Raw genomic sequence first — 14,499 nt, forward strand, 5'->3', positions numbered from 1 at the left:
ATTAAATTTTAACACTATATAACAGACATTTTTTCTGAATTAAAAAACAGGAAACACGGTCAGATAAAGGATTTTCATGTCACTTCTAAGTGTATGAGGAAATCTGGCTAAGGCAGTTAGACACTGAAATATTTAAATTTTCCAGATAATTCTGTTGCTTTACATATTACAATAGTACTAATCAGAATATTAGAATGAAAGATTTAATTATTAAGAGGTTGCTTAATTATTAAAGTGGCTATAAAATTCAATGTAATTACTGGAATAACTGATTAATTAGCAAGATAATATTACGAAATATATTGTGATTTAAGTTCACTGAACAAACTAATGAGTCATAAATATTCACATTACAAGAGGACTGTTCATATGATAGGACTATTGACATAAATGCTTTATAGGATTCTCTAAACACTTTTATGTCTTACATTCCATCATTTTAGCAAACAAACTGTATTTACTGTAATTTTAAAAAATGCTTTTCCCAGAAAAATATTCATATACTTAAGATAATTTATCACTTGAAATTTCTTTATAAAAATTATCATAGTTTATAATAACATTAAAAATAAGTTTTAATAATTAAAAAGCTGTATCTAACCAACAGACTAGTACTCATGGAAAAAAGTAAAAAGAGAACTCATTAAGTGCCAACTATGTACCAGATGCTATGACAGATACTTTGCATGTCTTATTTAATTCATACTACAATCAGATAAAGTTGGCACTTTTTAAAATCATTCCACATCTGGCAAAAGTGATTCTCAGAGTTGTCCACAGTGGTTTAGAGTAAGGGCTCTAGAGTCAGGCTTTCAGGACTAGGACCATGGTTCTGCCACTTATGCCTCTGTGATCTTGAACAAATTATTCAATTTTTCTCTTCTTCATCAGCAAATAATTAGATTAAAATACATGACTGACAGAATTCAAATATACAGAGATAAAAAACAAAACAGTGGCCATCAGGGAAAAGGGCAGCAGGGCTTGGAAGTGGGGAGATATAGGTTAGAGGAAATAAAGTACCAGATATGTAGGATGAACAAGTACATCTAATGTACAACATGAGGACTGCAGGTAACAGAATTATACTTTGTATGTGATTCATAATAAGTAGGTTTTAGCTGCTTCCCTCCTCCCCAAAAATAGGTAACTATGTGAGATGACAGATGTTAATTTGCTTCACTATAGTAACCTTTTTGCTATCTGTCTGTATCCCATAACATCATGCTGTATACCTTAAACATACACAATAAAACTTTTTCTTAAAAAAAGAGACTAGCACATAGTAAGTATTCAATAAATGCCACGTACCACTACTACACACCCATGAATATCCCATCACCTAACATGAGACACTATAAAACAGGACAGGGATTTGAGTCTAAATTTGTCTTCCACCAAAAGAACACTTATGCAATATATCACATTGGTCTCTAATGAAACTATCTCTTGGTGTATTTTTAATTGTTTGATATACAAAACTCAATTCATACCTTGTTCCAGAAAACATAAATTTTTTTCAAAGCAAAGCTGTCTTAGGTCACACGATGAGGAAGGTTTTATTTTGTATCACCTATATAATTACCCATGTTCTTAAAAAAATAGTTCAACGTAAGAATATGTACTCAATAAGATGTATGTACTCAATAATATGTACTCAATAAGATGTATGTACTCAATAATACGTACTCAATAAGAATAGTATGTACTCAGTCTACATAATCATCGAATTTAAGGGAAAATAAAGTTTCTGTTTAATTTCTTGAGTCATTCTAGACACAAAATACAAAAGCTATGTTACTTCAGAGTGTGAGTTATGCTCAAAAAATTAATCACATACACAAAATTACACTAGTAATAAATACTAAATTCAAGACTTGAACCCAAGTTTGTCTGACTTGAATGTCCATATATATAATAACTATAATAAGTGGCCTTCATAATTTAAAAAGTCATAAAAATTATCCAGCAAAAATAAATTCATCTTTGAAGACTCTAGAAAATGAAACTATTGCTTCAATAATTTGGGGTGGCTTTTTGATACAGAGTCTCGCTCTGTTACCCAGGCTGGAGAGCAGTGGTGCGATCACAGCTGATGGCAACCTCCACCTCCTGGGCTCAAGCGATCCTCCTACCTCAGCCTCCCCAGTAGCTGGAGCTACAGGCACATGCCACCATGCCCAGCTAATATTTTCTATTTTTTTGTAGAGATGGGGTTTTGTCATGTTGTCCAGGCTGGTCTTAAAATTCTGGACTCCAGCAATCTACCGGTCTCAGCCTCCCAAAGTGTTGGGATTACAGGCTTAAGCCACCACTCCCGGCCAATAATTTTTAAAAATTCTAAATCCCCCATATGAAGTAAAAACTCATTAAAGTTGATAAAAACAGTGTAGTAGTGCCAACAGAGGTAAGGCCTAAGAAACACTGAAAATTTTCATTAAAAGGTCCTACTTAGCAGAGAAAAGTATGTGGAAGATAAAATGCTTTGGCTTGAAACACAGAGGGCAGAGAAGTAACTTATATTTGAGCTTAGCTCCATTTCTCAAAAAAGCAATTAAAAATTAGACAGTATTGCAACTTTCAGTCATCTCTTTACTATGCAATCAGACTTCCAAAAAGGAGTATATTAAATTTTTTCTGGAAGAGTTAAAAACTTCAAATTGATTATCCTTAATCTAGAACAATTTATTATGGACTAACAATAAGATGATAAATCCCTTTTCAAGGTCACAATCATCTATATGAACTGATGATATAGCCATAAAACATAAAATTCTATAACCCCTGCATAGTCATGAATCTGTATTTTTCAAATAGAGGGAGAAATCCCACTTAACAGCTTGCAAAATCAAAGACTATTTCACCGATGCAAATAGTTTTCTATAATGGTTCCCTATAAAACATTAAATAACAAAAGACTGCATTACTGATCCATACAACTGTCCGTACCAAAGAGCAAATCTCAGATATTTAGGATACTGAAATAATTAATGAAAAAGTAATAGATTAGAATTCAAAATAGCACAAAACTAAATCACAGGGTGGCCTGGAATTGAGTACGTATTATATTTAAAGAGGAGAGTGGTATCTTTCTTGTTATGTTTTCTATTGGCAAACTATAAACAGGGCCGGGCACAGTGGCTCACGCCTGTAATTCCAGCATTTTGGGAGGCCAAGACAGGTGACTCACTTGAGGTCAGGAGTTCAAGACCAGCCTGGCCAACATGGTGAAACACTGTCTACTAAAAATACAAAAATTAGCTGGGCATGGTGGCAGGCGCCTGTAATCCCAGCTACTTGGAAGGCTGAGGCAAGAGAATTGCTTGAATCTGGGAAGCGGAGGTTGCAGTGAGCCAAGAGATCACACTACTGCAGTCCAGCCTGGGCAACAGAGTAAGACTACATCTCAAATAAATAAATAAATAAATAAACAAACGAACTAAAGACATAATAGACATCACTGAAAAGGTTGAAATTAGTTGATATAGGGAAATATTAGGATGAATGATATATAAGAACTAAAATCAAAATGAAAATAGGTATGCTGACTCCTCACACTCTCTTTTATCTCCATGATGAAATAAACACAATTTCAATACCAAGATGTATATAAAAATTAAATGAGTTTTGAAGAAAGACAGTAAAAATAAACATGCATCTTGGATGAATGAACCAGATAACCTATTACATATGGTTTTAGCAGTAAGATTTTATAATATATGTATTTCATACTATTTCATAAGAAATATTTAAATATACATGGATTTTTCTAGTGGCTACTTCATCTCCCACTTCTTTTCACAGTACTGACTGGATTTTAAATTACTGATCATAATGTGTCCTAGTTCACTGAGATGATAAATAGCAAAACATTTTGAATTTAAATAAAGGACTGAAATTTAAAGTTTGATTTTTCCACTAAGCTGAGCTGCCTTCCAATTAGATTATTTAAGATCTCACAAGCAAAACAGTATCACAGTAGGACATAACCTCAGGATTCTTTTTCACTTCAAAGCTTTTTACTTTCAAAACTCCAACCTTTACACTATATTGATATAAAAGAAGGCAAGACCCATTTGTTATAAATGTACAAATCTCAAATCTATATTTAGATTTATACTTTACATAAAGTTGTTTCCAAAACAGAAATAACATTATTAGAAATACTAAAATGGAATTTCATTAATAGGTAATTTAGATAATAATTATGAGAAAAAGCATTTCATTATACCTTAAATTTTTCCCACACCTTCTAGATTCGCCATCAATTCAAAATTAGATAACCCATGAAGGAGCTCATCTATACGTATATATACTAATGAAGCACTATAGTGTTACTTTTGGAATAAAATTAATGCTTATCTACATAACTTGTCCATTAAAATCCCCAAGCATGGCAATGTGTATAGTCAAAATAGCTACTACAATTCATTTTTAAATTCTTGTATGTGTAATTCTAAGCTATAACATTAAATTAGAGTCTGGCACATAATTTTTTTTAATAAAAGAGAAACTATAAAAATGTACATGAAATCACACTCATTAGAAGAGATTTAATTTTTACATAAACATGGATTTGCCACTGGTTAGATTTGAGTCCTCAAAAATAAACTATATATAAATAAGGGATGACGTCAATTAATATTATGATAGACTTATGCCATGACAAAAGCATTACAAAATAGTATCACTTTTTAAGATATAAATTATGTAATTGCTAATAAATATTATTCTTCTGAATAACTTTACCCTAGTAATTTTCTTCAACCTGACAGGATTTCATGGTCAATTCAATCCATGAGTATATGCAAATGATAAGGTCAGGATTAATATTTTTCCCTCAACTACATATTATAATCACTATGCTATCTTTGGTAAGAATTTGCTATTTATTATCAAGAAAGGCATTCCTTTATGATATAACAACCTAAATGTCAGGGTTTTCTTTACTTATTGTATAAATATCTATCTCCATTAGTTTCAAAAAATATTTATTAGCACTTTAAGGGCAGAACCCAAATACTGTAATACATTTACACAGCACCGAGTATATCATGCATAGTCTAAGTTTGTATAAAATATCAGCAATTGTACATGCAAAGAAAACTTACCAGACAGTTGTTTCCACTTGACTGTCGTTGAGCTGCCGATTATCCAATTGGGCAAAAAGTGGAAAAAGCACTTGAATCCCTCCAATTGAATGAATTGCACTATGAATTGAATGTGTTACTATCGCTTTCACATCCTATGTCCAAAAACAAAAATGTTTATTAAATTTCTATAGAACAATTTTCATCACTATTTCCTTGTTCCAAGTACCTTTTATAAGGGAATTAAATAACATAGTTGGACACTTTTAAGCCTTCAATTATAATTGTTATACACATATAAGACAAAAAAGTGAACACCTTTGCTAATCACTTTTAAATTTCAAATCTTAGGTTGAGACATTTTTACACTAAAAATATGAAGTTAAAATCAAACATTATTTTAAAATCAGAAATACTATTGATGGATTTAAAGACAAGCAATTTTACTGTTCGAGAATGTTAGTAATACATTCTTAAAGCAAAGTATGTTTTTATATCTAACAATTAACTTATTCAGTTAATTGATTTAATTTCAAAGGCTATATAACATATAAGATAATAGATATGACAGATTTCCTACTAAGGAGACAAGGCCAGGGTAGAGTATATTGCTACAGAAAAGAGAGACATTCTTTAAAGTTTTTCATTTAAAAGATCTGCAAAAGCCAAAAAAGAAACAAAAAATCATAGATTTATAGATGAGCAATGTTTGATATATAAAATAAAGATACTGTCAAATTCTAACAAGAACATGAAAACAAAGCCACAATTCACACACCTGAAGCATTAGAGCATGTGGGGAATGCACAAAAATTGATGCATTCTCTTTTGGTGATGATTCCAGGCAGAGTTGAGCATCAGTGGCCTTAGCATTATATGTAAAGGCAATGCTACTTGCAAGTTTTCCATCATATAAAACCTGTTTATGATGTTCTGCCAAATGAATATCACTCTCAGATTTAAACTTGAAGGTACTCTGAAAAAATAAAACTAAGGTAAACACTCTTTAAAAGCAACAATTAAACTCAAAAGTTTTAAAGCAGAGAAACATTTACAATAATAAACTATTTGTGTACCTTTCACATGTCAGAGACTATTCACCGGTGTTTCTTACTTTATTATTGTCACTTTAATTCAGTGAGAGCTAAGTTTTATTATAGCAATAAAGATGCTCAGATCTTCACTTTCTAATTTAAAGTTTTCCATTACTGGCAAAACCATTTCATTAGAAAAAAATATCAAACCTGATATTATATATAAATAGGATTTTACTTGACTACATCATAGCGTAAGTTTAATTTTTCTTGTTAACACTTTAAAAAGTATTTATGTAAATAAACAGTGTCTGGCACATGAATAACTTATAGAGAAAAATGACCATCATTTGAGGCTACAAAAAGTTAATATGCAAAAATATTCCTATCCTTACTAAAAAGCAAATCAACCTATGAAATACCAATGACACTCAATAATAATATCACAATATACATACTAAACTCAGAAGAGAAGTTCATTAAAACATGTTATTACTTTCTATGAAAGATAAGAGCTAAACATGCCATCTGTAACAAAAAAGGTATTGTTATACGTGGTTAAAATTGCTCTACAGATATGAATCTAATAATGATAAATAATATTTAACCTTTGCAATAATCACATATCAGTATTACTATTAATTTCAACTTACAATTATGAAAACTGAATGTTACAGAAATTAAGATGTAGAAGGGACCAGCACGTAATTCTAAGTCTTCTGATTTATAGTCCATATTCAATGTATCGATAATGAAATCATCTTAAAATCCTGACTGTGCCACTAATTATCTTTTTCATGCTGAGGAAATCATTTAGCTGATGTGGCTCCAATTTTCTTACTCTAATGTTAAAATAAGGTTAAATCAAATGTCCCAAACTCAAGTTCTTATGGGAGGCACACAGATACACATAAGTGAATTGGGTCAGATGGGAACTTCCTCAAACTGGAGAATGTTTGTCCTTTCTAAAAGTGGCCCCTAAGTCAATTGTTCAATGTTGCTAGTTCTTCCATATTTTTCAAGAGAAACATGAAATCTGAATTTTTATCTAAAATCACTATATTTTAAAATTTAATTCAAACATTTTAACACTTTGCAGACCAAACATGTCAGTTTTTACTTCTGGACTAGTGTGTAGAGACCATCTAATACAAAACTGGGTGCAAACCATTAACTATTAGGCATGTGCCAAGACAAGAGCAACATGAATAATTAAAAATTTGTATATGCTGTAGTCTGAAGTATTTTACTGATAATACTTTTTTTTTGAATGAGGAGGGTAGTGTTATCACTAGAATACTTAAGAACTCAGCATATCTACATTAAAAAAAGAGTGACTGATTTAAAACACATAAGGTATGTTGTTAAACACTGAAATCAGCTTTCTGTGTCTGCATTTTACCACTGCTGAAACATTTGTACATCCCATTGTCCAGAACAAAACTCTTGCTTTCATTTTGTTCATACTGCTACACCGGAATTAACAAGTGTTAATATATTCTCTTGAAAGATTTAAAATCATTTTGTGGAAATGTAAGATATCTACTAAAATCTATTTTTATTTGGAAAACCATTGGTCTTAGTTTTTCTGAGCCCATGATACATACCATACCCTATTTTGGTTTGTAGGAGGAAAACAAGTTTATATAATAATTAATCAAATCTAACACTTTTAGGTTAAAAAAAGTGTGTAATGTAATATAAACATAGAATCCATTACATAAACATAATTTTCTTATCTTCCCTTATTTGTAGTATTAGGTTATTTCTACATCTTTAAATTTATATATAAAGGCAGACATGCGCAATGGCTTACACTTGTAATCTTAGTACTTTGAGAGGCCAAGGTGGGAGGATCATTTGAGGCCAGGAGTTTGAGATCAGCCTGGGCAACAAAGATATCCCATCTCTACCAAAAAAATTAAAAATTAGCCGAGTGTGGTGTCGCATGCCTGTAGTCCCAGCTCTTCAGGAGGCTGAGGTGGAAAGATCACTGAGCCCAGAATTTTGAGACCACAATGAGCCATGATCATGCCACTACACTCCACCCTAAGTGACAGAGTGAGACCCTGACTCTTAAAAAAAAAGTTAAAAAGAAAAAATTTTACATAAAAGTATAAGCCTTTATATAATTATCAATATTTATTGTATTATTTCTTTCAGAAGGATTTTCATAGGAAGAACTGTTATATAAAACTGTATGAACAGAACAAGGATAAGAATGAGGAGTGATTGCAAACAGGCAGGTAGGATCCTTCTGGGTTGATAGAAATGTTCTAAAATTAAATTGTAGTGATGTCTACACAACTTTGTAAGTTTATAAAAAACAATTGACTTGTACACTTAACATTAATGACTCATATGACATGTAAATTACACTTCCATAAAACTGTTATAATTATTTTAAAAGAAGAAAAGAAGGTATGAATATATTTTGTACTAATTACACTCAAATGAGGAAAGTATGATGCATGCTTTTCAATATGCACCACTTCAGTGTAACAAAGAAGGTGAGTGGAAGCAAAGTTGTACTGAGCTAAGGAAATGACTCCAAGTGGTAACTGAATCCACAGAAACAAAACAAGAGATTCATAAATGATAAATCAGAAGATCAATATAACAAAATCTACAAACATATACTGTATCTCCTTTCTTCTCTCAGCTTCTTTAAAAGACACAATTATTTGAAGTAATAATTATGTCATGTTAGGTTTGTAACATACACAGATCTTACATATATAACAATAATATCACAAAAAACAGAGAAAACAAATAGAGCTATATAGAAGTAACATTTATATAATTCACTAGGATAAAATTAATATAAATCTGAGGCTGATTCCAGTAAGCTAAGATGTATATGGCAAGCTCTAGTGCAATCACTAAGGAAATGTTTTTTTAAGTGAAAAAATTATTCAAAAATTGAAAATGCTATATAAGAAAATAAGCACATAATCCAAAGAAAGCAGTAAAGAATAAATAAAGAAATAAAAACACAAGACACATAGCTAACAAAAAGTAAAATGACAGATGGAAACCTAAGTATCAATAATCACATTAAAGATGAATGAAATAACCAATCAAATCAAAAGGCAGAGATTGTCAGACTGGATAATAAAATAAGATTCAATAACATAGTGTTTTTAGAATATTCAAAGGTAAAAACATATTTAAAGTAAATAAAATGAGAAAAAATATCAAGAAACCACAAGAAAGCTGGAATGGTTGTGCTAATATCAGACAAAATAGACTTTAAAACAAGATATATTATTAGGTATTAAAAAGACATTGAATAATGATAAAAGGGCCAATCATCAGGAGGATATAGCAATCGTAAACATATGTGCACCCAACAACAGAGTGTCAAAATAACATGAAGAAACATCTGAAGAAATGAAGGGAGAAATACACAAGCAAACAATAATAGTTGGACACTTGATTTTTTTTGGTAGGTCATAGCTTCCTCCATCTTTATTTCCTGATATAGGAAAATACAAGAGTAACTTCCGTTAGCTTTAGAACTTATAAAACCATTCGCTACATAGTTTTCCATGCATAACATCTAAATCCTAGAAAGAAACACATGGTGTTAAATACAGAAAGTGCTGAAGCCCAACAGAGATTTCCTATTAGGTTCAAAATGAGGATTGAAAGCTATAAATGAAAAGGTTTAAGATTTAAAATAAAATAAGAGTTCATGTGAAAAAAATGGGTGGGCGTTAAAGGGAGGAGAGCCCACTTATAAGCAGTGGGAAAGGTACTTCCAGAAGTCCATGTAACTCTCAGGAAAAGTTAAATTTTGCTTATTTTTAGACAAACCATTGGAAAAAAACAGGCTAACAATCATCTCCCCTAGGAATAGTCTGGAAAGTGGAGAGGACGGCTTGAAGTGAAACAGCATAACTGGCTCTACCCAGTGTGTCATTTCACCATTAAGGGACTCAATCAGATTTCACTAAGTAGAGTTGTTATGTCACCACCAATAAAAGTCCTATGTTCTTTTGGGGAGAAACATCTGGGTATAATATTTCTACTGCCTCTAATGGTTGATTAAGATTTCAAGTCTTTCCAGGCTCTTCCTCCTTCCCACCCTTCCTCCTTCTCCCCCTTCTTCCCTCCCTCCCTTCCTGCTTCCCTTCCTCCCTTCCTTTCTTCCTTCCTTCTTTTCTTTCTTTTTCTTTCTTCTTTTTTGGTAAGATTTGAGGAAAAGGTCAACAGATAAGCAGGATATTTGAAAAGATTTGAGCTGAGTGGGGTCAGGGACCAAAAAATCTATTCCGCAAGTCCAGTCTGCCATATATATATACATACACACACACACACACACACACACACACACACACACACACACAGAGAGACATATATATACACACACACAAAGTTCTAGGGTACATGTGCACAACGTGCAGGTTTGTTACATATGTATACATGTGCCACATTGGTGTGCTACACCCATTAACTCATCATTTACATTAGGTATATCTCCTAATGCTATCCCTCCCCTCTATACTCAACTTTCCATTCATAAGATCAAGAAGGAAATTGAAGATTCGAATAAAAACCAAACAGAACTAACAGACATCTCTAGAACATACCATCCCAAAACACCATAATACACATTCTTCCGAAGTACACATAGCCAGGCTCAGTGGCTCATGCCTGTAATCCCAACACTTTGGGAGGCTGAGGTAGAAGGATCACTTGAGGCCAGGAGTTCAAAACTAGCCTGAGCAACATAGCAAGACACTGTCTCTATAAAAAAACTGAAAAATTAGTCAGACACAGTGACTTGCGCCTATAGTCCCAGCTACTCAAGGGGCTGAGGCAGGAGCATAGATTGAGCCTAGGAGTCTAAGAATCTAGTGTGCTAGGACTGTATCACTGCACTCCAGCTTTGGTGACAGAAGGAGAGGCCCTGTTTCCAAAATAAAAGTGTACACACCAAACAGTCTCCTGATAGACCAAACTCAGGTCATAAAACAAACCTGAATAAATTTATGAAGACAGACATAATACAAAGTATATTATCTGTCCAAACTGGAATGTTAGAAATCAATAATATAAAGGAATCTGAGGAATTTACAAATATGTGGAAATAAACACATTCCTAAATAACCAATGTGTCAAAGAAGAAATAATCAAAAGGGAAATTAAGGAATATTTTAAGATGAATAAAGACACAAATACCAAAATATAAGCAGTTAAGGCACTTAGAAATTTATACCTGTAAATGTTTGTATTTAAAAAAAGGACTTCAAATCAACAACTAAACCTCCCACCTTATGTCCCTGGAAGCAAAAAAGCAAACTAAACACAAAACAAGCAGAAAGGAAAAAATAAAAATAATTATAGAAGAACTTAATGAAATAGAGAATAAGAAAACTGTGAAAACAAAATGAAACCAAAAGCCAGTTCTTTGAAAAGATCAACACTATTATTTTGGTTGGAATTTTCAGAGTTTCTGCAATCTATAAATATAAGCCTTTTACCAAATCTGAGAAGTTTTTGATCATCATTTATTCAAGCTCTTTCACTAATACTGTGCCTATTAGACCTTTCAAAATTGCCCCATACATCTCTAGGGTTCTACTTTCTTACCCCAATCTTTCATAACTCTCTTCCAAGTTTATATCAATCTATACTCAAGTTCATTTACTTCTCTATCATATTAACTCTGCTAATAAGCCCATACAGTTTATTTTTAATTTTGATATATTTTTCAGTTCTAGAACTGCCATCTGATTTTGTTTTATTTCATGGCTGATACTTCCTATCTTTTAATTCATTATAAGTAAACTTTTCTCTACCTCACTAGTTATAATAGACTTCATGCGGTATTTCCAACATGTGGGTTATCTTGGAGTTGGTATATGATGATTTTCTCTTCCCTTGAGAATAAGTCACATTTTCCTATTTTTAGAATAAGTACTTTTGGATTATATGCTAAATTGTGTGACTATTACTCTGTACAATATTGTAGAGAAATTTTCTGGCCAGAAAGTTTCCTATAAAAGCAAAAAATGGGGATATCAAGCCATGTAGACTGACTGTTCCATATATTGACTACCCTCCAAAGCCTGCCTGCTTTTATTCAATCTCCATAACCCTCAAATAGATGTTATCAACATTATGTGCAGAGTTTGCAAATGGTTATTTGTGAGAATATCAGTTTGTTAGGAGCTCACCTCTCCATACATGTATTGGAAATCCTCTGAAGTGAATTTTAATTTTGGAGGTTGTGTTACACTTTTTCTCTTATCAGTTAGAACTCTATTATGATATAGCAAATTATAAATACCATTATGTTACGATATTCATAAATGAAGGAGAGAACGCAAAGCTAAATTTTCAAATATCTGGCAATGAAGACTAACTGCTTGACACACAGGGTTAACGTAACACTGAGAAAATATCTCGTAATAATTATAAAATATAAAACCTTTGTTTAAATCTGATTTGCAAGCTTATGTCAAAGGGCTATCTGATACACAAGATTTTATAATCTCGAAGACATTAAATAACTCCAAATAGAGATCCACAGTAAACTTACCTGGTAGTAAATTTTACCATACTAGACAAATCTACAGTAAGAGTTTCTGTATTTTAAATATTTTCTGAATTTCTGTATTTTACTTTCCAAACTGAATGGTATATTTAGTTAATAAGTGATACCCTAACTTATTTACTGTTTCCAGAAAATAACCAAGTGCAGAATTTTTACTGATAAGCTATAATGCTCAAAACCAAATGTTCAACAGAACAAAAATCACCTAGCACTCCAGTGACCAACAAGTCAAAATCATTTGTACCAGGCTCCACTGAATATATAGTTTGATGACATTATTTGAAGGTAAAATTAACTTATTTTATTAATTTTGAAGCCCATATATTGACATGTTATCTACACTAAACTCAGAATCATAAATATTGTCTGACCATTACAATGGAAGAAAGTTCCATATAACTCAAGACAAAACATATAAATACTATGTTATTATACAACACTAAGTAATTTAAACTCCATTTGGGATTTATCCAAATGTCCACTAGTTATTATATTCCCTACACCTTAAAGATTCCACTGTAGCCCTCTACCCCTTCACTCACAGGAAGTGACTTTACCAAGATAATTGTGACTATAATGTGCGAACTACTCAACTTTTCTTCTATCAAAACACAATCTGTTCATACACATTCTTCCTTCCCTAAATGTTCTGAATTTCTACAAAAAAAAAGTTTTTTAACATAAAAAATTTTTTCTGATGCCTGTCATGGTAGCAATTGTACTTATAATATTTACAAATTGAGAAAATACATGTATCCGTGGATTTATCATCAACCCCCACTAACAACAAGGGGTACGGTGAGCTGAGAACATTCAAAACTTAATAACACACTTTCTGATGTAATGCCCTAATTTACAGGTTTCTCTCTTAAAAGTTCTGACTTTAGGTACTCTACTGTGTGTTAGGATACCAAGGATACACTATGTCACATGAGCTGTGCACACATGATGACAGGGTTACTGCTCATTATCACTGTTGTCAAAAAGAATGACAAGAAAGACTTGTGAAAAGAATACTACAAATTACAAAATTTGCAAAGCTGTTCAGGACAAAGTTTGCTTCTTTGTCAATAGAAGAATTACAAAATTGCTTATATTCAGCCCTTTTCCTTGATGTTGCAAGGCAGCTCCCATCAATTCTGAAATTTTGCATTAGCAATCGTATTGGATTTGTATTTTCTTGATATTCTACCTTTTTATATTTCATTTGTTTGCTTGTCACTCTATTCAATATCATTCTATTAGAGCTTAAAAAGACACTGCAAGTATTTTATGAAACAACTCGAAGAAGTAGGAAAGAAAAGCAGGCCGCATATTAATAAAAAATGTGAATTACAAAAATATTCCTATGCAAGTTCAACAATGGCAGAACCAAGATGCAAACCCAACAAAATGACCCATGAAAGAAAAAGTAGCTGTACAAGCACAAATGCATTTCTAGAGCTAGTAAGACAAAAACAAAAATGATATGCAGAATATATGATAGCAAGTATTGTTATCTTGACATAAAAATAATAGCATTATTCTTCTTCAATATTATTATGGTTATTAAAGTCATTGAGAACAAAAAGATATTTTAATATGGGTAAATTCAAACTTTCCTCTCTCTCTCTGTCTCACGCTCTCTCTATCTATATATAGATGACATAAAAAGAGAAATACCAATGCAAAACTACAAAGGCCAAAGAGGGAATATTTTTAATATTTACTACTCCTTTCCATAACACAATGTTCACATTAATTATTTAAATTGAGTTCAATAAAAAACCACACTTCCATACAAGACAAGCACTCCTTCAGAATTACAAAC

General features: G+C 31.9%; 1 protein-coding gene across 2 annotated transcripts in view; it reads right to left on the reverse strand.

Moving 5' to 3' along the window:
* The window catches only part of NBEA (neurobeachin), a 743,995-nt gene that overhangs the window by 609,251 nt on the left and 120,245 nt on the right, over window positions 1–14,499 (reverse strand). For both annotated transcript variants that reach the window (XM_023208811.1, XM_023208812.1), the window contains exons 9-10: window positions 5,869–6,066; window positions 5,112–5,245 (exon numbers count right to left, since the gene is read on the reverse strand). In XM_023208811.1, coding sequence (XP_023064579.1) covers window positions 5,112–5,245; window positions 5,869–6,066 — 332 coding nt within the window. The remainder of the gene's footprint in view (window positions 1–5,111; window positions 5,246–5,868; window positions 6,067–14,499) is intronic.

Source organism: Piliocolobus tephrosceles, chromosome X (assembly GCF_002776525.5).
Source record: "Piliocolobus tephrosceles isolate RC106 chromosome X, ASM277652v3, whole genome shotgun sequence".
NCBI lineage: Eukaryota > Metazoa > Chordata > Mammalia > Primates > Cercopithecidae > Piliocolobus > Piliocolobus tephrosceles.